Source organism: Sturnus vulgaris, chromosome 1 (assembly GCF_052056855.1).
Source record: "Sturnus vulgaris isolate bStuVul1 chromosome 1, bStuVul1.hap1, whole genome shotgun sequence".
NCBI classification, from domain to species: Eukaryota; Metazoa; Chordata; class Aves; order Passeriformes; family Sturnidae; genus Sturnus; species Sturnus vulgaris.
The window spans coordinates 120,702,925-120,729,384 of NC_142243.1; the positions used below are offsets into that span (position 1 = coordinate 120,702,925).

Here is a 26,460-nt window from a genome sequence, read left to right on the forward strand (position 1 = left end):
ACACATTTCATGGACATGTGAAAACTCAAGATCAGAGCACAAAGCACAAAGTCCTTTTTCTCTGAGCAGTGCATGGAGTTATTGGTGAGATTGTTAAGTTTCTAAAAACTGATCAGCAGTATAGCAACTCAGCCAATGCAAGCAAGTGCTGCTGTCTTTAGAAATAGCAACATTTTTTGTGAACGTGCGTTTGTATTTCTTTATGGCCAGAGGACAGGGAGAACAGTTTTTTTAAAACCTGTGGTTGAATAAAATTGTTGCTTCTCTTATCTGAACTGGCTGCTTAGATGAAGAAGCACAAACAACATGAATTTGAGAACAGTGACACTGGTAAACATCTCACCGCTTTTTGCCTCTCCCGTTGACACAGATTTAGATTAGCCTAGTTGTCCCCATTTTTCATAATCACCTGTCTCTCAGATATGTTTCTGTTCCAGAAGTAGCACAATGCTTCAGTAAATCATAGTAATACTGTATTAGAAACTGAACAGAGCTGTACTGAGGTCAACCCCTGACCTGACATTCTGGTGATTTAAATAGAAAAGGTATCAAACTCTTGTGATTGTATTAGTGTAACAAGCAAAACATGTTCGTTACAACATGTTTGTGCAAAACATCTGTGGAACAAAATTTTTTGCTAGTGTAGCCATTTCATATGCATAAGCTGTGCAAATAGATGACTCTTTGCACTGATGGAGCAAAGTATTTTTAATTGCAAAATTAATTACAACAACAGAGTGTTGCATTTAATTTCACTGTGTAAGATTGCTGAGAATGAGCAACCACATGGGAGAATATGGAACAGGAGTGAAAAAGAGGAACAGGGGCAAAAATGTAGTGGCAATTGGGACTTGCTTCCTACTGTTTAGTCACTACTTCCAAATAGGGGTGTGCTTGTGGGTTTTTTTTTTTGTTTGTTTATTTTTGGTTTGTTCTGTTTGGGGTTTTTTTGTTGACATGTGAATGACATTGCTAATTATCTTGGCTGCCTGCACAGTCAGGCTAGGCTTGTCTCCCCAAGCACCACTGTTTGGTGTTACTGTGCAGAAGTTGCATTCAATTATTTGCAGTAATTTGAGGCACAGCATATCTTCTAGATGATTCTTCACGCCACAGGTTTTGAAGTGGTTCCTTTTATTTAGCAAGACAAAAGTGAATTCTAATGAAAAAGTTAATGTATTGGAAAAGCACTCCAAATGGAATAAAATTGCATTTTGCTAACTAATTAAATTTATTTTTCATATTTTTTTCATAAAAATATAATCTTTCATAGAGCCTGATTTTCCTTTTCTTTCAAGGCCTTCAGGGCATGTATTGGCATTCACTCTCTATCTTACTTCCTCTCCATTCAAAAGTTTGTTTCAAAACCAGAGCAGCGTTCTCTGCTGCAAAGATTCCTGTGCTTCTCTTTTTGTTGTCTGTTTTCTTTGTGCTAAGGACTCTTCCTTTCCTTTGCAATGTGTAGTACTTTTGTGCTATAAATCTTTGTTTCCTTGCACCATTGGAACATATAATCTAAGTTAAATCAGCCAGCAGTAAAACATTTGAGTTTTACCTCATTCTAAGTTTTTGTGTTGAAGGAATTCTGCAGAGTTCAACGTTTTTATTACATCTGTTATAGCTTACCGTGGGTTTTGCTTTCACCTTATAGCTAGTTACTTGGAGAAATAAGAACACTGGATAAGAGGTCCATTGAGAGACTTGGAACTGCCTCTAAGTTATGAGATCTTCTATATCACCTGGTATACAAATGGGTGGCTTTTGGCAATGTTCTTGCTGGGGCAGAAAGGCTTTCAGGTAGCTCTGCTGTTAAAATAATTGCTACCTTGTATTTCCTTTAAGATTACCAAAACATCTAACACTTTATTCCATTCCCTTTTTGGCATTCAAGTTTAGAGAGCCTGATGGGAAAAATAAAAAGAGAACATGTGGGAATTTCCCCTCCTCTTTTGTGAATATGCCAGAGTAATTAATGTAGCTGTTCATGAGTTGCTGTTTTAATTAGTGTCCTGTTACCATACATGTAATAAGTGTAGACAGAAATAATTCTAACTTTACTATTTATCATGTACATTAAACTGAACATTTTTCTGAAGTCCACTTAAATTTGGGCCTTTTGAATTAAAAAATAATTTAAAAAAGACTAACTACTCGGGGCAGTGGTCAATTAAAGCAGAGTAAAGTATTTTTAACAGGATGAATCCCCATCTTTATTGCCATTTAAAGCTTTTTATAACACCAGTGTCAATCTGTTAAAGACCACCCTCTGATGAACCATGCTGTATAAGGCATGATTGCCAAATTATTAGCACCAGCCTGACCACAGCATCACTGCTTGTGTGTGTGAGTAGTAATTTGTGTTGAAAGTAAAAACCGAGGAAGCTGCCATGAGAATAGCAGGGTTTAGTTTGTTAACCAGTGGAATCACGGGGATTGTTTCATTGGAGCCTAATAACCAGTTCTCCCTTTAAGAATAGGGTGACAAATGCAAGGGTATTTATCATTTCAAAATTGATTTTAGCTGTGCTACTATATTAAAAGTCCCAGTAAAAGTTTGGACTACGTCCTTCTTAATCATCCAGATTGTGCTAGACCCTGGATAAGGAATACCAACAGGCTTTGAATCCTGGTCACTTATTTTTAATGCATTTTTACCCTGACCTGAGACATCAGATTTAATTTCTACCTGTGGATTTTGAACTGGATTGAGGTGAAAAACTGGGGAAAAGGAGGAGGCACAGAGCAGAACAAAATAAGCAGAGGTGTCTCAAAGAAGTGGTGGATGGATTTCAGTAGCAGCAGTTGTGGCTGTAGGACCCTTGTGGGGAAGATGTATGTGCAACACGTATCAATGCCAAAGACCTCTTGTATCAAAAAGTTACACGAGCACTAAGTAGCAGGATGGTCCTGTTCTTTTCTAATGGCTTTGGCATCTGCCATTCCTCAAGAACTGCTGGATAGCTTTTAGTCACAACAGCTTGCTTGGCATTGGAGAGCCCTTGCAGCTAGTCGGGAGAAAACAGAGATGAAATACAAAATGTAAGACTCTAATTCTTCTTTAACTGTAGTTGAAGCTATTTGGATAGCATGTGAGTAAGAATACCCAGTGTTTGGCACTCTGAGCAATGTCTTGAACATTTAAAGAATAATCATACACACTTCAGTACTGGGAAATAAAAATAGAAGTGCCATGCCCAGGCAGATCATGTAAGTCAATGAAAAAGCACAGATAGAATTGCTGCCCCTTGCTTTTCCTTCGCTCTCAGAACACCAGCTGTAGTTTCCAGGAAAAGAAGAAAAGCTGAATAGGGCTGTCAGTCCTGGCAGAAGTCAGTGGAGAGACTGGAGAAAAGATAAAGACCACCTCTTACTTAAGCTCAAGGACTGATGCAGTGAAATAATATTGATATGCTGAGATCTGTAGGTTGCTTTAGGTCTAGTGCCATGGGACAGGTATCAATTAGAGAAAATTTCCATAACATAATTAAGAGGTAACACTTTGCTACTCTCTTATTTTTTTCTTTCACTTGAAAATTCTCCATTGATTTTAATTAAGCTTGTCTTGGACTCATGACCATAATCAATGTGATTTTTTCCCCCCAATTTAACAGCTAGCTTTGCTCATCAAGGAACTTCTCCCAGGTGTAACATGCTCTAGTTAAGAAGTTTCGTTTTAAGCTATTCAACTACTAGTTCCTAGAATGGCTTTAAAATGCCTTTGGAATATAGAGCTAGGGCATGAATGAGTACAATTTTTCCAAATTAGTAAGGGCATATTCTCAATTTGTTTTGAATGTTTTATCCTTCCACAGAAAGCAGATACTTTAAATACTAGTGGAAAACACTCAAATAAAGCTTTCTTTTGTATGCCATTTTATTAAGAGAAAGGGAAAAAGAGGCACTCACTAACTGCTTACTTGTAAATTTGAATAATCATTGTTATTTTTGTTATAACAATTTGAGCAATCTACTTATTGTTTCTGGAATCACCATTAAGGGTTTTAATCTTGCATAGTAATTAGAATAATCCTGCCAAAGAAACCATTCTGGGTTGTTAGGTAAAGCAAATTGCAGATGCTTGAATGCAGGAAAAAATTTTCTTTTCTAATGGATTTTTCCGTTTCCTTTGTAAGGGATTTTTGATTCCTTGTGGATGTTTCTGCTAAGACTAAGAACTTGATCTCTATTTCTGCAGAGTCTCATCCTTCCTATAGCAGGAAGTAGCATCTAATTCCACTGACTTTTAATAGTTTGCTTTGCTTTGTTGCTTGGTGTATTTCTGGCAGTGACCCATAGTATGGGCTCGTGTCCTTCATGTCTGATTAAATTTAGCTAAGAGGCAAAGGATCCAGTAGATGTGCAAGTAGTCAACAATTGTGTAATGGAGGGCAGCATGCTAATAAAGCCCTTTTGCAAGTAGTACTCAGTTCTTCTGCATATGTGGTTATTAATTTTGTCGTGGAAATTCTCAAGAGCACTTACCTGCCTTTTCAGTGCCTTACAAATATTAACTGATTTCATTGGACAAACCTTTAGTAGGAGTTATTTTCCAGGTTTTTTTTCTGCACCATAGGTATTTCTTTCTGTTGGAAATTTCTTGTTATTTAAATAAAATATAACCTGTGAGTTTTTCATCTGAATACCAAACATAGAAAGTGTAAGTCTTGACCTTGAAAAAATTTACATTTATGTAAATTTACAATAATTTACATGAATATTGTCTTTAACATTCTTTTGTAACGTACAGTGATTTGAAGCTTATGTTCACAGACTGAAAATTTGAATAATTTTTCATATGTATAGTTTAATAGCACTGTGAAATAAGGAAGTGCAGTTTTCCCATTTCACAGACTGTTAAGTATCAGACTCTAAGCTAATGGATTTACATTGCTCTGGGGTCTGAGCTGGCATCTCTGCTTGGTAGTCCACTTCTGTATCCATTATGCTTTACCCTAAATTTCATCCAATCTTACATTTAACACCTAGCTGAAGTGCTTCAGCAAGAAAAGTCTAGTCTTACTCTTCAGTAAATGGTTAATTAGAGATCTAGATCTGTTATACTGCAATTAGAGATCTAGTTATTCTAGATACAGTACAACTTATTACATTTAATGTGTGAGGTGGCTAAATGCAAATTAAACTTAGTATTATGTGCTTCGTTATTGCCACTGATTGCAGAGGGAGACTTGTTTTCCTTTAGATTTAGCCATGCTTAATACCTGAATTGCATCAGCAAGTAATCCAAAACGAGCAAGCTTGTGAGGAGCAGAGACTGACAGCCAGCCATGGCTAGAGCTATTAGTATGAGACCTTTGCCCTTGTCTTTTAATACAGCTTTTGTTTAGTGTAAATACAAGGATTCTCTATACGAACATTGCAAAATAGATCTGTCTAAATAAACGAGGAAGAAAATAAGTCCCTGTGACCCTGATGTAGTCCTGCAGGCCCCAGAGGCTCTTTGATTAAGTAAAACTGTCACCCAGCAGTGTTTTCTTTTCACTTTCATTTTACTCATTAATCTTCAGTACTGCTAACAATAAGACATATTTAATGTGTACATTAAATCACTTGTAGCCCTTTATCTGTAGATTGCTGGCTCTTGTCCAGGTGCTGTAAAAGTGATTAAAATGTGTTATCATCTCATGGCTGCTCAGTGACTGAGAGAATCCAAGTCCTCTGCCAGTGTTTGAATGCCCACATCAGCTTGGCTAGAAGCAGTCTTCATCCAGTTTCTATGAAATTCAGAATCTAGTTCTTACATGTGGAAACAAGTCTGTGATTCTGCACTCTTCAACTCCCATCCCTGTTTTTTCTGTGTCCACTCTGCCTGTGAGGAGCTCCTTGGTCTTCAAGACAACCATTCAAGGAATTTCTACAGGCTGAATTTTACCTAATTATAACCCTTTGCAAATCACAAAATACCTAACTTTTACCTTTGAATAGTCAGGAATGGTATCTCAGTTAAATTTCAGTCTGGTCCCGCTGATATGGAGGTTTTTTTAATTGTTTAGGATCCTCAGGGCTGCCTCTTGGAGTGTTCAGCATTCAGTCCCTCACTTGGGGGCTGCTGCTGTGAGATCAGAGAGCTGAGGCTGGCAAAGTTGGGTATTCATGCATTGGATGGATCTTGGCTCCTGGCTGTTAGCAAAATTCCAGTTGAATCAAAGCTTCACAAAAGGGAGGCTGGAGGCACAAAGACACTCCCCTTAAATTGATGATTTTATGATTTCCAGATTACCTACCATTTATTTAGGAGCATGGAAAACTGTGGAGCTTTTAAAGAGGTTTGGCCATCTTAACAATGAGGAAGTGCTTGATCAACTCGATAAGTTAAAATTTCTGGGTTTGTAGTTTTCATGATGAGAACCTGAGCATCTGGTTCTGAGCAGCTTTACTGTAATTAGCTGTTCATCCCCTTCTTAACTTTCAAGTGGCCAAGAAATGGCCTTTTTTACCATGATTTTGATGGTAAAGTTCAGTTCACTTCATTTTATTCTTCTTATTTGGCTCTTGTAATAGTTTTGTTTCTGTATCTTTCTGCTATGAGTTTTATGATTTCTCTCTGACTTCCAGCTAAGGGTGAATGTGGAGGAATCATAGTTGTTCAGGTGGAAAAGAAATATGTATGATCTGTCTGAATGCAGAAAGTATTAATTAAGAATATTCATTATAAATACACTTTTTTTTCTAGAAGCCCATGAAATTGGTTGGCTGAAGTAAATTATTTTTTTTCTTTGCAGTAGGCGTTATGAAGCAGTGTAGATTTTAGCACTCAATGAACTGTAGGATTAATTATAGTCCTAAACCCATCAGACTTTCAGGAAACAGAACCTGATCCCTGAAAAGAATGAATGGCTCCAAAGAGAGTGCAATTTGAGTATGCTGGTAAGAGGCTGAAAAAGAAGAGCTTAGTCTCTCAGTATCTCACAGGATTAGGCTCTTTATTCTTATTAAGGATATGCATCTTGAACAGTGAAAGTGAATTGAGATCTGGCATGGTCGGCAGCAGGTAATATATTCAGAAATCTGTTCAAAGGCGTGAAGCTCAGTTTAAAAATAATTTAGATAAAGTTTTTTTAATAAAGGAAGTGTTGAAACACTTATAGCATTTGCAGAAACATTTTAGTATATTAAGTTAAAAAAAGTTATGCTGCTTATTTAACCTCTTGATTATGCAAAGAAAAGCACCCATTTATAATATTCATTGAACCGTTAAATGGAGTCCAGCAGTGATTAAAATTAATAGGTCAGCATGAAACTTGGGTGGATACTGAGGAAAAAGCCCAGGGTGACTTGTTGTCAAAATACTGCATCTGTTTGTCAAGGTGAATGGTGTAGGCCAATTTTTTTTATAATACTGTTCCTATTTGGGCTTTATTATTATTCATGTGTGCTTATAATCTTTATAGTGTTAGATTAGAAATAAATGGGAAACATGCATCTATCTTTGGTAATGATATACCATGAAATATTTTCAAGTTAGTTGTCAAAAATTTCTTATTCATTGGTGTTATTTTCTTGGTGTAACAGGTAAGGCATAGTAGGTAAGTTATGTTTGCATTAAAGACCTATGCAGGGGTTCCCCAGCTTGAAAACTGTAAAGAGGTTGTAGAGCCAGAGGAGAAATACAGAAGAGGAAAAGGAAGGAGCTGAATGAGTGTTGCACTCAGTAGAAATGAACAAAATTGAATAGTATGATCACAGTTCCCAATTCTATCTGAATAGACTGATGCTTTGGCAAATAATGCATAACATCAGGCAGAAGGACATGGTGGGTTGCTGCTTTCCTCATTTATATGTTTTGTTTCTGAGAAGAGTAGTGGCGTTCCTGGATATGAAGAGTTTTTAACCCATTTGCTTCAGAATAAATGGCAGATATGTCTGTTGGATTGCACCATATTGTGCTTCTGGGTTCTTGTTGCACTTTTGGTGTGACACTAATGGAACACCTGCAGCACAGTAGGGAGCAGGCTGGGCCCCCAGTGAAGTGATTATACTTTTCTGCAGGTTCTGATCCTAACTGGTGAGAGGAGTCCTAGCTTCCTTGCCTTTCTCATTTATTACAGTGGACAGCTTTCTTATTTCTATTATATCTTGTTGCAGCTAAGCCTTACATACGTGATGTCAGAAACTCCTTTGCATTCCAGGGACTTGAATTAAACTTTTGGTGTGAGTAATGAATGTATTTTGAATTAAAATGAAAGAGCACTGGAGAGACACTGAATGTTTTTATATCATATTCTAAGTTGGCAATCTGAAACGGCAATACATTGTAAAAAAGCCTGACATAGTTTAATCCGTTAGTAACAAAAAAAAAGCACACAGCTCCATATCTAGCTTTAACTGAATTCAAATGACAAGACTGGATTCTTATCACAGTTAAGCAAGTATGAGTCTGAAATAACTTTTCTGCCAGTGTTATTGTACATTTACACCAGGGTAATGGAGAATTGAATATGGATTTTGAATTTAAATCCTTTCACCTCTCACTTAAATTTAAAAGTAATTTACCTGAGTCTTGTGCTATACCAGTTCTTAAGTCTGGACAGCTCATGCTAAGTGCATGATCCTTCTGAGTGACAGCAGGAATACTATCAGGAAATTAGGCAAGGATGTTTAGAGATGTGGTTAGTATTAACTCATGTTGAAACTTTCTCTCAACGCACCTGTACTACACCTTAACCCCTTCTGAGTCACTGCAATATTCCTTCCTAATGCAGTGAATTTCCTTTGTTTCAAATCATGTCTATTGCATTCCACAGGAAACCACAGACTGTTGGTGTTAGCAGGGAGGATGGTGGTGGATTGATTATTGGTTTGACCTAATTAACTCCATGATGATTAAACAACAGTCAGTGGTAGAAATAGCTCACAAGTCTGTCTTTATTAAAGAAAGTAATTGGATTCAGATCCTGTGAAATGGTTCCTCTTACCATTCACATTCATCTTAGGAGCCACTGTGGCCCTTGGGCAGTCTGTGATTCTGTCCCTCTGTAACCTGAGATGCTACATTGCACTGCTGGTGGGAGGTGGACAGGAATCTTCTGGGGCACAAGTCCTGGAGTCTTCCCCTTGACCTAGAGGGATTTCTATAACTGCAGAACTGGTCCTCTGGCATACAAGTGGGAGGGTGTGATGTTTTGAGTTGCATAGCTGCATACAGAGCTGCACCTGGCCATGCCTTTTGCACAGCGTGGTGTGCTGTCTTGGTGAGGGACCATTGCAGATCCCTGCAGCTGTGCAGGAGAAAGAAGATAGAATGTGTTTCAGGAAATTCACTATTTTCATTGGTTGCAGTATTTCACGTCTGAGGAAACAGGAAGATCTAAGTGTGACTGTGGAGCTGACTTAGTTCAGGTAATCTCGACAGGTTGAATTTATAAACAATAGTAATAAACTTGTTTTCGTTAAAACACATGGCATGGACATGAATAATGAAGAATATGGCCCTTCATTCATATTTTATCTTCATTATCCAGATGTTTAATACATATATATATAAATCCTTATGTTAAGGAACATTAATATAGCATCCTTAACAACTCTTAAGGAGCTCAGGAAAGGCTTGCCCACAGCTTACCTACAACCTGGCTGAATGAGTGTGCCTCTTATTTTCAGTCATGGTTTCATTTATCTCCAATATCTGTTTTATTCCCTACCTTTGTAAATCCTGTCTTTTAAAAATCACCTAGAAAGATACAATACTATCACTTTATCAGTTTAGCTCAGCTGAAATCCAGGATACTTTACATAGGCAGAAAAATCCAGCAGAGTTTATCCTTTCAGATATGCATTAGCCCCGGAACAGACTTAATGAAGTAAGGATTCATTAGGCAGAGGTACAGTAATTAGGAATGGAATTATCTGTGCCTTGCAAAAGAAGTTTCCAAGCTTTCTCATTTTCTTTTTAAAGGTTCAGTATTGGTAAAGAAATAATTTCTTACTGGGAACATTATGCTTCTCTGAAAAATAATAAAAACGTGGATTATATTGGTATACAATCTGCACTTTATTAGGGGTAAAAATAATACTGTGCAATTGTGTAGTTAATTTTTAATAGAAACCACAAAATTATTTGTGAAAGTGACTATTTGGAAAGACTGGAGAGTTAAGGACAGAAGAGTGTGGAGGATTTTAGGAGTGTGGAGCATTTAGAGTTCCTCATGAAGTCATGGTGAGTTCTGTGTTCAGCACCTGTGAAACTCAAATTTGCCCAACTAGTCAGCCAACCCAAGAGCAGGATTCAATCTCTTCATCTGACTGTCTGTGCTCAGTCCCTTAGGCCACATGTATGTCCCAATATATATTAAATTACTAAAATAATAATTACAAATTCATATGGTAATTGGTTTTAGTTCTCTTTGATGTGGATTTTGCAGAATTATGGGTAGGTGCCAAGTGTCTTGGGAGGTCATGGATGGACTCACGGGGCTGTCACCATGGCAACACTGATGGATGCAAAATTTCCAAGCAATGGGTTTACAAAGAGAGGGGAAAGAGGACTCTTGTGCATTATTCAGGCTGTCAATACCTGTTCAAACACAGGGAATACAGATGGAATGCTTCTTAATACTGTTATTATTGTATTGTCTCAGCATAATAATGATGCAGTAAAAACTATTGATTAGCAGCTGAAATCTAGAAATAAACACTCTGCCATATCCTAATTTTCTTAGCTTTTGCTATTCTGTCTGTCCTGTGACTGCTGCAGTGTGTCTGTGCAGCTAGAGAAGGTAATACTGGAAAAGTGCTATGTTTGTGATTTCATTTGTATTTTGATAGTGAGCAAGTGGCTGAATCTTCAAGTGATCACTTATTTCCTACTGGAATGGTTAACCATGCTTAGACATGGGCAGGAACTCCTTGACCAAGTCTTGTCTTCAAAGGCACCAGTTTATTGAAGCCTAATTATTTACTTGCATTTACAAACTTTCTGTAAAATGCAAGTGTGAATCTTCTGCGTTTTCTAATTTCCAGGAAGCTGTCCTAGATGCATTGCCTCTAATTTTAAGCCTCTAGTCTGCTTCCTGATCTGGGAAGGTGGGAATCTGTGAGAGCCTGAGCTCCAAAGAGGGCTTTTGTAGATTCAACTCTGTCTCTGGAGCAGGAGGCTCCAAATCCCATCCCCAGCCCCTGTGACAACTGTCTCAGGGCTCCCAGCTTACTGATGGTGCAACTCTGGAGCTGGAGGACTTGAGAAGTATCAGTAACCCTGCCTGGGGTCACAGACTTGCCATGTTCCTACACTGTTGGTCTAGGGTGCTGCAAAATCTGGATGTCTTCCCTCTCAGTTAATGCCTGTGTTTGAATAGAATACTTTTTTTTTTCCTCTGAGGAGTTTCAAAAAGTCTAGTTTCTGTTATGTGTCAGAATACATTTTGTCATGGTTCTGCATGCGGATCTCAGTTTTCCCCTAAGCCAGGTTTCTTTGTTCTGCCTTCTGCTCTATCTGCTCTGGGGGAAAGACAGACAGAGGGAGGAAGTGGGCAGAGCTATAGCTTCATCTTTATAAGTGGGAACTCCCGTGTCATGGTGAAAGGAATCTCTTAGAAGAAATAAAACAAGGAAATGGGCAAGTAGGGTAGAAGCTCCCATTTACTAACTTGTTTCCTTGTGCTGAAGTAAAAATGCAAGCCCCAGCCACAAAATATAAGGAAAAAATTATTGCAGAACATGTGCTGACGTCTTCCTCATTTTTTTTATTCACTTGTCAATCTGCAGTGCATAACTTTTGCTACTGTAAATCTAAATGGTGACTTTAATGTTTTCTTTGTTGTTTTGCTTCCGCTGCTTTAGATTTCACTCTTTGTAGTGAGCTCTATATCTCTAGGGACCAGCCAAGAATTGTTTATCTGAGATCCCCTATTATAAAGATAATGTGCAGTTTTAAAGTGCACTGTATTTAGAGATATTTGGACCAGTGATTATCTACACATTAAAGGCATAAAAGAAGAAAATGAAGAGATAAACACTGCAGGAGGTATATAAATGGATACTCAGAGGGTTTAAAATGGCCCTTCTTGCTTTCATATTCATATGTCTTAGCTCTTTTATAACTTACAGCTGGCAAAATGTTTGTCACCGAATGTTTTGCCAAGAGTTAAATCCGTCTAACCCTCTGATGAAGCCTCCTAAACTAGTAAACATTAACTCCTCTAGAAAGCATATTTGGCAGGGCACAGACTTTATTGTTTGTTTTTACTTCTGTGCATAAAGCTGTCACTTCTTTGTTTGCCTTTCTATTTGTCATGCATTCTCTGAAATCTAACTGTTATAAAGCTAATGGTAGAGGAATATTTGCTTTGGTAAAACCTTGGGAGTATCAAATATGCCCTAATGCTCTAATCCTGAGTATAATGTGTACCCCAATGTGAATTGGGATATGCATGTGTTGGAGATAATGTCACTGCTAGTTTCATCTGCTTTGTAGGAAAGCAAATTGTTGGCCTTTGAAATGACTGCTATAGAGACTTGGATTTTAGAGAGAATCCCATGTGAGTCTCTGGAATCATAAATAAGACAAGAAGGGATTTGAAGGCTCCATCCACTCTCTCTGTTGGGTATGATACAAGACCAAGTATGCTTACTCTCTTCTTGATAGGTATTTGCTTAGTGTGCTCTGGAAATATCCGAAGGTGGTAATTCTACAAAGCTGTCATGAAGTCTGCATCATTGTTTGACTGTGCTTGTCACTGGAAATTTGTATTTTCCCCTTAACTTGTTTCTGCTTGGCCCCTGATGCTTTTTAAGACATCACTTCTCTTTCCATATTCAGAGCAACTAGAGAGATTAAAACATCACCTTTCTTGTTATGATTGCCCTTGGTATATTTGAACAATGTTATTCAATTCTGCCTCTCCTCAGACTGATCTGAGTCCTGATTTTCCTCATTCTTTTGATCAAGTTTTCTAGATTTGATCATTCTTGCTGTTGCTTCTTAATACCTTTTGGTATGTCCACATCTTTCCTGAACTACCATGCTCAAAACTGTGCAGCACTCCAGAACAGATTTTTACCCATGCACAGGTAAGCAGAAGATTGATTAATTTTGTGAATCTCACAGATGCTAGTCCTCATTGATACACTCCAGGTAAGGTAAAACTGTTGGCAGCAGGAGAAGGGAAAGAGGAGCTCTTAAAGGCCAAATGTCTTTCACCTTTCTCAAAAAAGTGGTCCATCAAACAGCATCGGGCTAATCGCATGAGTAAAACATCCAGGATTCTGACTTCAATAAATGCTATCATTTTATGTCATCTCAACACTTTAAAATACATTGAGAGAGTTTTAATGCATTTTCCTATCTGATTTCAGTTTAATATAGTTTCACATCTGGCTAGGTAGAGATAAGTATGCTGGTTATTTCAAAGTTTACAAAGTTGCTAGGTCAGTATTTTGCAACCAGGGTTTCATAGTAGTCATCATAACACCCGAGTTCTAGCAGAGTGGAATATGCAGCTGTAACCCATGGAGAATCACATTAGCATTTCTGCATTGCTAATTCTGACAATGGTAACGTACTTCAGTTTGATAAGAATATCATTAATGCAGCGCAGGCCTGTGTCCTAGTTTCACATTGCTTTAATATTAATGGCAACATGCCTGAGACTAGATCACATCCAAATGTCACTAGAATTGGTGGGTGGACCAAGATGAGAATAAATTATTCACATACAAACAAGTTCATTAATGATTTTATGTAAGACTTTTAACTTTTGGGAATGGCACTTGTATACCTGACAAGAAATACTAAGTATGTCTGGCAGGAGAAAACTGCAATATGGCTGATTTTTTTTGCCAATCTACTGGAATAACAGATGTCTATTTAGCCTTTTTTAATGTAAAGGCATAATTTAAATCTAACCTCAGACTGTAAATATCAAAGATATTTTAAACAAAACAGAAGTGGTTTTTTTTATTAATTCAGGGAAAGGTCACCTATAAATGTTTCATTAGCAAATTCATTAATTTCAATTACACGTAAATTGTATCTAATCCAATCACTCTTTATCTCAACTACAATTAGAATATAAAATATGCTGAATCCACTCTGGAATATGCAAAGCCAACAATTAATAAAGTAATATTTCAAATGAATTTTACAGTGTTTATATGAAATCAAAATTAATAAGGACAGGTCAATTCCTATTCAGTTTTGCTAGCTTGTAGAGATATGATTGGCCTGAATATTATATTTGGCCTGGGTTTTTTTTTCAATTTTCCTTTGATCTAATGCTACACATTATGCAAAGAGAAAAGCAAAAGAATGATACAAAGATTTTCTCTGCTAGAAAATCTAACAGAGAAGATGAAGTACTGAAGACCTGTGAATGAAAGACATGACAGGCTTCTTTCTTGTGCACCTTCCAGCCCTGTCTGTGTTTTTTGTCTGAATGAGTGATTAGTCTCTCCCTGAGTTCCCTTCATCTGAGTGACACATTGCATGTATAAGGTATCAGGAATGTGAATTGAAATGTAGAATTAGCCTATTGAAATTATGCATCCATGTGTTGTTGTTTTTTTGTTTTTTTTTTTTTTCTTATGTTCAGATTTTGTGTTTAGATTTTCTCAGTCTGACTCTTATGTGTAGCTGTCATGGAACTGTCACCATTGCCTGGATAAGAGTTTTAATTCACTCTGTGTCCAAGAAAGTGGAAATGTCAAATCCTACAGTTTTGGGAAGGCCAGCTCTGGACTGCAGGCACATCCTCAAAGTTCTCAGCTTGAGAGCTGGGGAGACTGTTCTAGAAGACATCTGAGCAAGATGAACAAGAAAGAGATTTTGAATTTTCAAGGATATTACATGTAATATATATTTACTTCATGTATTTCTCAAAACTGTATTGCACAGTTGGTGGGATTATGAAAAGTGTGATGGAAAATGCACTGAAGTCAATGGAAGTCTTTCTGTTGGTTTAAGATCAGACCTTTAATAAGAATGTTCTGTTCCACCATGCAGGAAACATTGGCCTCACTTTCCAAAATCCCAGTTATGGTGATACTGTATGACTGGGATCCAGTCCTCAGGATAATGGAGCTGATGTGCAACTGTACCACAAATCCAGGTTTTATAAAATCTCCTTTCTCCATGTATATGTCATGGCAGTGCTTCATGAGAGGAATGAGACATCTATAATAACTGATGTTATTATATTATGTGAATGGCATCAGGCTTCCACTGCCAAGGTGACATTAGGGCTGAGTTTTGTTTAGCTGCAGGTGTGCTCCTGGGAGAAGTCACACCTCAATTTTCTGTGCCAGCTTTGTAAAGGATGAAGGAGTCACCAGTGCTGGTGTAAAACTTTCCTTCTTTCTCTGGGAGCTGTCCCAGGACTCCAGACAGCAGTAATGGTGGCTGGAAATTAAATGAGTTGAAACAGAGTCAGGATAAGCTCTGCACTCAGGCAGTTAGATTTGAGTTTCAGAAAGGAACCAGCTGGTCTTTAAACTTTTCATACAGCTGTTAGGAAAACCCTCTGATACTCTTATTCCTGTCTTTGTTTTGACATTTCTCTGTTGCTTTTTAAAAGTGAAGCCTTTATTGTCTTTTCAGCCATCAGCTTTGAGAGAAGTATTTAACTTTGCCAGCAGCATGGTCTGTAAAGACCTGTTGGACAGGACTTTTTTATTCCTGAGCTTTGAGTTGCATATGTCTGCCTGAATTCAATGACTGGTCTTGCTGCATTCACAAATACCTGTAGATAAATGAAGGTAGTTCCAGAGGTCTCCTCTAGCTTAATATGTATTGCTTAGTTATGCACATATAACTGAATAGTCTCAAATGTGCATGCTGATTATGGCAATAATTTCTCGTTAGAATGTTGATATTTCAATCTTTCTGAATTAGGAAAAGAGCCAGGAGTGATGCAAAGGAGGAGTAAAAATAATAACTGTCAGTTAAGCCACAAAAATACCTTAAGAAGTATATACTAGCATTTCACAAATCTTAATTCAGCCAGCAAAGTGTAAAAAAGAAACCTATAGTACGCCATAAGAAGTAAATCAGATTAAAAAAAAATCAGGTTTAATGTTTTAGAATGCGATTAGTGCAGGGAAGAAGACTTTTAAATATGATTATAAACTATCTCTTATGGGTTATTTACTTGATTTGGGATGTTGAGGACAATGTGATATTCATCTTTAATATAGTTTAAATGTTGTGGAGGAAGTTCAAATAGTTATGGCACTAAGAGTAGAAAAAAGGCTCTCTCATAGGTTAAAACCTCTGCAATTATTTTTGTTTAATACTTGCATAAAAAGAAGCTGAGCTGAAAGACTGAAAAGTGTGATGAGGTCTCAATTACATGTCTTAGGTCTGGGAGACTGATACCTGCACAGTGTATTTGTCTCTAGACAGAAACCAACATAAAGTTTTTCCTTAGTCTAGAGTCTTGTTATAACTGGAAATATTTCAGTTTGAGATTTGGACTGTTTCACTTAGAAGCATGGATTTAAGACTAATTAAGCAGGGCTGAAAGAATGATGAATTGATGAATATGATCAGAAATTTGTATTTCCTTCATTGGGCTGATGATCTTGTGTCTTGTGGAATTGAAGACTCCAGCTGCAGAAAAATAAAAACTCAATGCTACTAAAACACGAATATTTGTTGGTAACTTTACCATGATTCATGAACTAACTGAATCTTACTTGAAAGGCCTGAAAGTATCATCAGGACTCGGCTGTCTCTAATTACAGAACTAAAGTGTATACAGCTTGTCTGTGGTTGTACATATAGAATTTCTTCTCTTCTGAGTGCATCTTTTGTCTGTATAATCTACTTCAATAATGGACAATTACTCTCCTGAAAGCACTTACAGTTAAAAAAATGCCAGAAATATTCTTGGAGCTGGATTTTTAATAGGCCGAGATACCACATCCAGCTCAGTAGATTTCTGTTTCTAAGTGATCATCAAAATCCAACATATTTAGTTTTTAATCTAAAGTATGTCTTTGGCTAAAATATTAGCATAGTAAACAGATTTGCCTCGATCTTCCTCAGCTAGAGGACCTGATGGAGGGCATTGAAGGTGAGAATGGTGAGCCCAAGAATAAACAAAGACACTGAAAAGTTGCAGGCAATATCCATCTGATAGATTCACACAATTTTAAGGTGCTAGTCTGTTTATAAGAGTGCTTAAGCTTAGTGGAAATACGGGTTAACCAATGTCCTAGTTTAGGGCAAATTTGGGAGGACACCTCTGAAGAGGTCCCTCTAGGAAAAAAAGGAAAAGATCTAAGCAGTTTCTCCCCCAGTCGGCTCGGGGAAAAAAGATTTCCTCGGAGAGAAGTGGAAAAAAAGAAAAACTGTTTATTCAACAGGCAACACACCTCCCAGCACAAAAATGAACAATATCAAACAGCAAAACCTCTCGCCATTCACAGATTCACCAGAGCTCTTTCCATGGCTGCCCGGCTCACTCAGTCTGTTCTCATTCCCTCTGGTGCTGGGAAATGTCACAGCCCAGGCCTGGTGGGACACAGGTGTGAGCTCCTGGTGCTCTTCTGGGTTTTCAGTCCAGAGCAGGTTAGAACAGTTCCAGGAGAAAAGAAAAAAGGAAAAAAAGAACAATCCAGGGGGCTTCTCTGCCTCAGCTAGCCAGAAAACTAACCAAGAGCAAAGGAGAGCTCTCTCTCGCTGTCCACCGCAGACAACACAGTCTGTGAGCAGGAATGTGGGGGAGCCCGTGCAGTCTCTGATAACAAACTCTGCACTTCTTCTTCCCCCCCGCTTCACTCCTGGAACCAGTCTTAAAGTTGCAGAATTTAATATTCAACACTAACAGAACAGACTATTTGGGGATATAGGCGTCATACAGTCACCCCAAGACATTCCACCCCTTATCCCCATCTTGTCAGCTTAATACCATATCTGATACATACTCTTATTCTATAAACACATGCATCATATATATATATATATATGTATACAAGATACAGCTATAGACAGACAATGACAGTGATATTCGATAGTAATATTTATATATGGTTCTCACCCATCAATTAGATCTCCCTGAGGTACACATCGTGTTGTCCCATCCTTCTGAATTATCCACCACGTGCCACCTGGTCCTTGAGCAAAGACAATCCCATGACTGGGTTTGTCTGTACTTGAGGCAGAATTGATCCAGACTCTCTTCCCTAACAAACCTCTGGCATGCACCACTGGGACTTTGTCTACTGTGTACAAGGACTCAGACTGGGCAGGGCCTGCTCGGTTTCTGGAACCTGGGGTGTTAACTAGCTGGTTGGCGTTTTCTAAATGCTGCTCCCAGTTCTTAAAAGATCCCCCACCCAATGCTTTCAAAGTGGTTTTTAACAGTCCATTGTACCTCTCCACTTTACCTGCAGCTGGTGTATGGTAGGGGATATGGTACACCCACTCAATGCCATGTTCCCTAGTCCAGGTGTTTATAAGGTTATTCTTGAAATGAGTCCTGTTGTCTGACTCAGTTTTCTCGGGGGTACCATGCCTCCACAAAACTTGTTTTTCAAGGCCCAAGATGGTGTTCTGAGCAGTGGCATGAGGCACAGGGTAGGTCTCCAGCCATCCAGTGGTGGCTTCTACCATGGTGAGTACATAGCGCTTGCCTTGACATGTCTGGGGCAGTGTGATGTAGTCAATCTGCCAGGCCTCCAAATACTTATATTTGGACCATCGTCCCCCATACCAGAGGGGCTTGACCTGCTTGGCCTGTTTGATGGCAGCACACGTCTCACAGTCATGGATAACTTGAGAAATACTGTCCATGGTTAGATCCACCCCTCGATCTCATGCCCACTTATAGGTGGTGTCTCTGCCCTGATGACCTGAGGCATCGTGGGTCCATCGAGCCAGAAACAACTCTCCTTTGTGCTGCCAGTCTAAATCTATCTGCGGCACCTCTATCTGTGCTGCCTGATCTACCTGCTTGTTGTTTTGATGCTCCTCATTAGCTCTACTTTTGGGGACATGGGCATCTACGTGACGGACTTTCAGAGGTAGCCTCTCTACCCAGGTGGCAATGTCTTTCCACTCATCAGCAGCCCAGATTGGTTTTCCCCTACGTTGCCAGTCAGCTTTTTTCTACCTTTCCAGCCAACCCCACAGAGCATTGGCTACCATCTATGAATCAGTGTAAAGGTAGAGTTTTGGCCACTTCTCTCTTTCAGCAATGTCCAGGGCCAGCTGAACACCTTTGAGTCCATCTTCTCCTTTGGTAGCTTGTGCAGCCTGTCGTGTGGGGCTCCATACGACTGCTTTCCACTTCTGTTCATCCCCATGATGTGACAGGAACCATCGGTGAAAAGAGCATAGCATGTTTCATCTGCTGGCAGTTGGTTATATGGTGGGGCTTCTTCGGCCCGGGTCACCTGTTCCTGTTCCTCTTCATCGGTGAGACCAAAGTTTTCACCTTCGGGCCAGTTGGTAATTATCTCCAAACTCCCAGGGCGATTCAGTTTACCAATACAGGCGTGCTGTGTGATGAGGGCAGTCCACTTGCTCCATGTGCTATCAGTGGCATGGTGAGAAGAAGGAACCTTTGCTTTGAACATCCAGCCCAGCACTGGTAGTCGGGGTGCCAGGAGGAGTTGTGTTTCCGTGCCAATCACCTCTGAGGCAGCTTGAACTCCTTCATAGGTGGCCAAGATCTCCTTCTCTGTTGGAGTGTAGTTGGCCTCAGACCCTCTGAAACTTCGGCTCCAGAATCCCAGAGGTCGCCCTTGAGTCTCCCCGGGCACCTTCTGCCACAGGCTCCAGGACAGACCATGGTTCCTGGCTGCAGAGTAGAGCACGTTCTTCACCTCTGGTCCTGTTCTGACTGGACCAAGGGCTACCACATGAGCGATCTCCTGCTTGATCTGGGTAAAAGCTTGCTGCTGCTCAGGGCCCCAGTGGAAATCATTCTTCTTACAGGTGACTAAGTAAAGAGGGCACATAATCTGGCTGTACTCAGGAATGTGCATTCTCCAAAAACCTATGGCACCTAGGAAAGCTTGTGTTTCCTTCTTACTAGTCAGAGGAGACATTGCGGTGATCTTATTGATGATCTCAGTGGGAATCTGGTGCTGTCCATCTTGCTGCTTTACTCCCAGGAACTGGATCTCTTGGGCAGGTCCTTTGACTTTGCTTTTCATGATGGCAAAACCAGCTTCCAGGAGAATCTGGGTGATTTTCTCTCCTTTCTCAAATACTTATGCTGCTGTGTTTCCCCACACAATGATATCATTGATGTACTGCAAATGTTCTGGAGCCTCACCCTTCTCCAGTGTAGCCTGGATCAGTCCATGACAGATGGTGGGACTGTGTTTCCACCCCTGGGGCAGTTGGTTCCAGGTGTACTGCATGCCCCTGCAGGTGAAAGCAAACTGAGACCTGCATTCTGCTGCCAGAGGAATGGAGAAAAATGCATTGGCGATGTCAATGGTGGCGAACCACTTTGCTGCCTTGGACTCCAGCTCGTACTGCAGTTCCAGCATGTCCGGCACAGCAGCACTCAGTGGTGGAGTCATTTAATTCAATGCACGATAGTCCACGGTTAATCTCCATTCTCCTTCAGATTTACGCACAGGCCAGATGGGGCTGTTGAAGGGTGAGTGGGCCTTACTGACCGCCCCTTGGATCTCCAGCTCACGGATCATCTTGTGGATGGGGATCACGGCATCTCGATTCATCCAGTACTGCCAGTGGTGCACTGTGGAGGTAGCAACTGGGACCTGTTGCTCTTTCATCCTCAGGAGTCTCACTGCAGATGGGTTTTCTGATGGCCCAGGCAAAATGTTCAATCGCTTAATGCCCTCTGCCTCTACAGCAGCTATTCCAAAAGCCCACCTGAGTCCCTTTGGATCTCTGAAATACCCATTTTGGAGGAAGTTTATGCCCAAAATGTGTGGGGCCCCTGGGCCAGTCACAATAGGGTGTTTCTTCCATTCATTTCTAGTCAGGCTCACCTCCGCTTCCACCAAAGTAAAATCCTGTGATCCCCCTGTCATACCAGCAATAGAAACAGATTCTGTCCCCACATGTCTTGATGGGATTAGTGTGCACTGCAAACCAGTGTCGACTAAAGCCTTATATTTTTGTGGTTCAGATGTGCCAGGCCAACGAACCCACACAGTCCAAAAAACACGGTTTTCCCTAGCCTCTACCTGGCTAGAGGCAGGGCCTCTCTAAGCCTGGTTATTCTTCTTTTCCTGAGCATATGTCTTGGAGGTTCCTTCAAGGGGATCGGACATGTCATCGTCATCATCATCATTGTACCTGGCAGTTTGGCTACGGGCAACTGGAGCTGCTTCCCTTTTAGTGGAACTCCCCCTGCATCTTGCTGTCCTGCAATTCAAGCACCCGTTTTACCAGAGCAGTAGTAGGTTTTCCATCCCACTTCTTCATGTTTTCTCCAGAATCATGCAGGAAAGACCACAGTTCAGCTCGTGAGAAGGGTCTTCTGTCCCCATCTGGGGAACGTTTATGTTTGGGGCCAGAACTTTTGATCTGTACAGCCAAAATTTGGAGAAAGCCCTCTTTAATTTCTTCCCTGAGTTTCTTATGATTCTCCTCTATCCTATCTTCTAATTTCTGTAGACGAGTTTCCACAGCTGTGATTCTGGCATGTGTTGGGCCATGCACGGCATCTGCATATGCTTGGAGCTTCTTCACCATATCAAGCACGATCTCCTCCCTGTCATCCCCCTTCATTAATGCTAAAGCAGAAGCGTATTCTTGTGGCCCAAGTTGTACAAGTTTTCGCCACATCACGGATGTACATGGTACCAAGACTGGATTCTTAGTTGTTAGGTCATCTGAAAAGACAATCTCTGCCACTGCCATTTCTCTCAAGCGTTGAATCCCTTGTTCTATGGTCTTCCATTGGGTTTGCTGCATATAGAGATCGTCTGCACACAGATATCTTTGTGCTACACTGTCCAGGACCCGTGCCCAGAGACTCTGAGGGTTAGCCCCCCTCATAATTCCTTGGTCAATAACGGGATCATGTGACAGGGATCCCAAATGCCTGGCTTCAGTGCCATCCAGAATTGTAGCCTCGCCTGCAGCATCCCAGAGACGGACCAACCAACTAATTATAGACTCATCAGGTTGTCGGGTGTAATCCTTTCTCAGGCCACGAAGGTCTTTCAGAGATAGGGACTTAATATTGGCTTCTGATCCTGTGCCAGTTGCTCTGACTTCTGATTTTGTATTGGAAGCCTGCCTTGGGGGTCCTTCCCCTGGATCATCATCGTTCACTGGCCGATCAGTTTTGCTGGTGTGCTTCCTTCCTGCAGGAGCTGCCAGTGGCTTAGGTTTACTGTCTGGTTTAGCTACAGCCTGAGTGACTGGGATATTGGCTGATTTATCTCCCTGCCCCCCTGCCTCTCTCTGCTGCCCTACAGTATTTAGCAGTGTGCGATAAGCATATGCCAGGGCCCAGCTTATTGCAATGATCTTTTTCTCCTTAGAATCATCATGACACTTCTCTTCCAGATATTTCCCCACCTCGTCTGGGTTCTGAATTTGTTCACATGAAAATTCCCAGGCTGGGGGATCAGAAAATTTCTTCAGGGTTCTACCCATTCTCTCCCATTCCCCACACCACTCAGAATTTTCCATGCCTGGGCCTACTCCTGGGTCAGGGGTCCCATCAGCTCCTCTGGACATCTCAGCCCTCATTCTAGAGAGGCTGCAGACTGTGTAGAGGAAGCTTACCAGATTAAATACCAGGAAGGTATCCATGACATTCAGGGGAAACTGAACGTTCTCAAAAAATGACTCAACAGATTCAAGGGAGAAGAAGGAAAGGAAAGGCTGAAAAGCCTCATCCCCTGCTCCTCCTCTAACAAACTGGGTACAACTACTAATGAACCCCCAAAACATGCTATTGGAACTGGGATGCAGGGTAGGACGAAGAAACCATAAACCATAAATACCTTGAACAAACTCCAGTAGCGTTATAAACTTTCTATAAATCATTATCACTGAGCCCAGCACAATAGCTGTTCTAATTCCTGCTCCTCTACTGAAAAAACTGCATGTTAGGGACACTACTGGAGCCATCTCCGGATAAGAAAAGAAGCCTAGAGACCAGAAAGGTATTAAAACCTCAAAAAAGCCTAGAGACTGGAGACCCATAAAAGCCTTCACCCCGACAGACATGACAGACATTATGAATTCAAACAGCATGGTTACTGACTGCTTTACCCTAGTAGAGAGTAAGTATAACCAAAATTCAATCAGAACAGGTTTTTTTTCCACTTTCTCGAGCTATGCGTTGGGCACCAAAAAGTATTTGTCCTAGTTTAGGGCAAATTTGGGAGGAAACCTCTGAATGAGGTCCCTCTAGGTAAAAAAGGAAAAGATCCAAGCAATTTCTCCCCCAGTCGGCTCGGGGAAAAAAAATTTCCTCGGAGAGAAGTGGAAAAAAAGAAAAACTGTTTATTCAACAGGCAACACACCTCCCAGCACAAAAATGAACAATACCAAACAGCAAAACCTTTTGCCGTTCCGAAGAGATCACAGATTCACCAGAGCTCTTTCCGTGGCTGCCCGGCTCACTCAGTCTGCTCTCAGTCCCTCTGGTGCTGGGAAATATCACAGCCCAGGCCAGGCCTGGTGGGACACAGGTGTGAGCTCCCGGTGCTCTTCTGGGTTTTCAGTCCAGAGCAGGTTCAAACAGTTCCAGGAGAAAAGAAAAAAGGAAAAAAAAAACAATCCAGGAGGCCTCTCTGCCTCAGCTAGCCAGAAAACTAACCAAGAGCAAAGGAGAGCTCTCTCTCGCTGTCCACCGCAGACAACACAGTCTGTGAGCAGGAATGCGGGGGAGCCCGTGCAGTCTCTGATAACAAACTCTGCACTTCTTCTTCCCCCCTTCACTCCTGGAACCAGTCTTAAAGTTGCAGAATTTAATATTCAACATGAACAGAACAGACTATTTGGGGATGTAGGCATCATACAGTCACCCCAAGACAAGTTAATGACTTCAAAACTAGCTTTACTCTTTACATGTATAAGAGACAATATCTAGAGCAAAACAGCAAATATGTCTATTCAGGAATGCTCTTTTAATTATCTGTTGACTTCAGCTGGGAGGTTCAGCCTATTCTCAATATTGTATTACTTTTGCATGTAAAAGGCTTACATTACAGTTTCACCATGGCACAGTGCTTGACTGCAGATTAGAATACTGTTGGGAAAGAGTCTGTTTGAAGGGGGAGAAAGGAGAGTTCACTGTGCTGCTTGTAAATGTAACGACTTTTTCTGTTCTGGGTAAAGTTTTGGGTCAAGTTAGGTCCTCCAGTATTTTTCTGACAGCAGGGGCCAATGAAGGATCTCTAGAAAGTGTGGTGAAGATCTGTGGACATTAAGGAACTGCATTATTTTGAGAGGGACTGTTGTGGGTTATCTGTAAGGGGGAATCTATCTGTACAAGTCATTCTAGGCTGCTCAGTGGTGAGATATAGATTCAATCAAGCTGATGAGTTTTCAGCCACTTTTCAGATGAGTAACCTGTGCAGGTTCTAGGGTGTTGTTTAGACTGATGATAGCCCTTCTGATAACGTTTTTTTTTTTGAAGGGATACACCGGGAAGACTGAGGTGTGCCCTTCTGTTTAAGCTGCATAACTGTGCAGCAAGTATTTTATCATTGGATCTGAAATAAATCAGTGGTACTTGCCCAGGAGGAGGGAGATTTGGAGTTGTAGACCCAGAATGTGTATGCTAAGACTGAAAGCAGAAATAGCCTGGGGAGAGGGATGATGTTTTTTGTAGCATTGATCAGCACTTTTTTTTTGGTCCACACTACAAAATTTTACCAGTATAAGAAGCCACAGGGTTAGATTTGTGCAGTGTAGTGGCTGATATTCTGTGCTGTTGTTCATGAAAAAGTTACATTCTATGGGTAGTAAAATGCATCTCCCTATTCAAAGTCCTGGTTAAGCAAGAACATTGTTTCCATTATTCCACTGTGTTAATCGAAGTTTTTGTTCTGTGGTTTCTCAGCAGAGAAATTAGGCATTTTTCTTTGGGCTGAGTGGTCAGCACTCTGTGTGAGTTTTGCCCATAACAAACATCTGAGCTCTCTTCAGTAGCCAACATGGCTAATGTTTGTTGTATATTTCCTCAGTGGATCATTTATCCTCAGCTAATGAAGCAAGGGGACAGCAGTATATTTCAGTCATTTCACTGTCTATGGTGATTGAAGCTTGCTAGTTCTGTTTTTTAACTAGGTTCCTTAAAAGGAACATTGTCTAAATGTCAGACAAGTTGATATCAAAGCAGTAACCTCTGTTCTAGGAAGAGAAATTAGCAAGACCTGTGAATTTTTGTAGCTATTCAGAAAGTTCTTGCCCAAATTCCAAACCACATTCTCAGTCTAGTCAATTTTGTCTCCCCAGCCTTCTCTTGTAGCACCACAGATTCTGTCATTAAGCACAATTGTCATCTTGCAGTGTTACAACTTCTTAAACTTGAAGAGATTAGACAAGACCTTGCACCTGATTTGCAATTTCACAGAAATCAGTAGCAGACAACAAGAAAAGAGCTTGATTAGCTCATAGTAACATATTCTGCAGAGGAGATGTGTTGTAGTGATCTTTACCAGTTGGCAATTGCTAAACATTGGGGGTGGTATGTCCATCTGTGTCTCACTGCTGTGGTCCAGACAAGAGATGATAAAAATGTGAGCAACATGAGTCATGTCAAGAGTCATCCATGTTACAGTGGCCAATCCTGTGTTTCTAGGAAAGCTGAAAAACATTATTTGCTACTATAGGGAAAGTTAGTTTCAGCAAAGATACCAGGATTGGGTATCTGAAAAGGTAACCAAAGGAGACCATGTAGTATCTGCTCTTTTAATTTCATTTGGGGGAGTCTGAGAAAGGAAATTTAAAAACTTTTCTTTCTCTACTTCCAAATAATTTAGGCTCTCATTATAATTTTTCAGAGAAGGTCTGTACTTTTTTCCTCTTGTGAAGAAACCAGTACTATGAAAAACACAGTACTATTACTTTATGAAAAGTGATGCTCCAGAAGCTATTTTACATTTTTGAATGGCCATAAATTTTTAAGAAAGCCACTATTTTCTATGTTGAGGCTGTTCCAAAAGAAAAATCAGAAACTGTCATGTTGCTGGTGTTGAAAAGATACTTTTCAACAAACTAACACTGAGACTGTGTTAGTATTTTATAAATAACTGTCTAAATGTTGCTACCTGAAAATAAATATCTATTTCTGATTTTTAAATATAGCTGTAAGTACATTGGACAGTGTTTGTTAGAGAACATCAGATATTACATTACTCTCTGCTCTTACCAGGAAGAACCTGAATGCAGGTTCAGTGGGATTTAGTGTCTTGTCTGTACTACTTTGAGGAAGGGATTCAGACATCATATTCTCAGCTGACCACATTAAATAATTGTATTTTTTTCTATAGGATTTGATAAATGGAAGATAAAAATAAAAACAGGTGGGATCACCTGCAGTGAAAGCA

At 40.1% G+C, this 26,460-nt stretch overlaps 2 protein-coding genes across 2 annotated transcripts in view; one reads left to right on the forward strand and one right to left on the reverse strand.

The window, feature by feature from the left end:
- Positions 1 to 23,155, reverse strand: part of LOC148225462 (uncharacterized) — an 88,461-nt gene extending 65,306 nt beyond the window's left edge. Inside the window, exon 1 of the mRNA XM_088154731.1 lies at positions 21,360 to 23,155. Coding sequence (XP_088010857.1) covers positions 21,360 to 23,155 — 1,796 coding nt within the window. The remainder of the gene's footprint in view (positions 1 to 21,359) is intronic.
- Positions 1 to 26,460, forward strand: part of NKAIN3 (sodium/potassium transporting ATPase interacting 3) — a 338,790-nt gene that overhangs the window by 66,026 nt on the left and 246,304 nt on the right.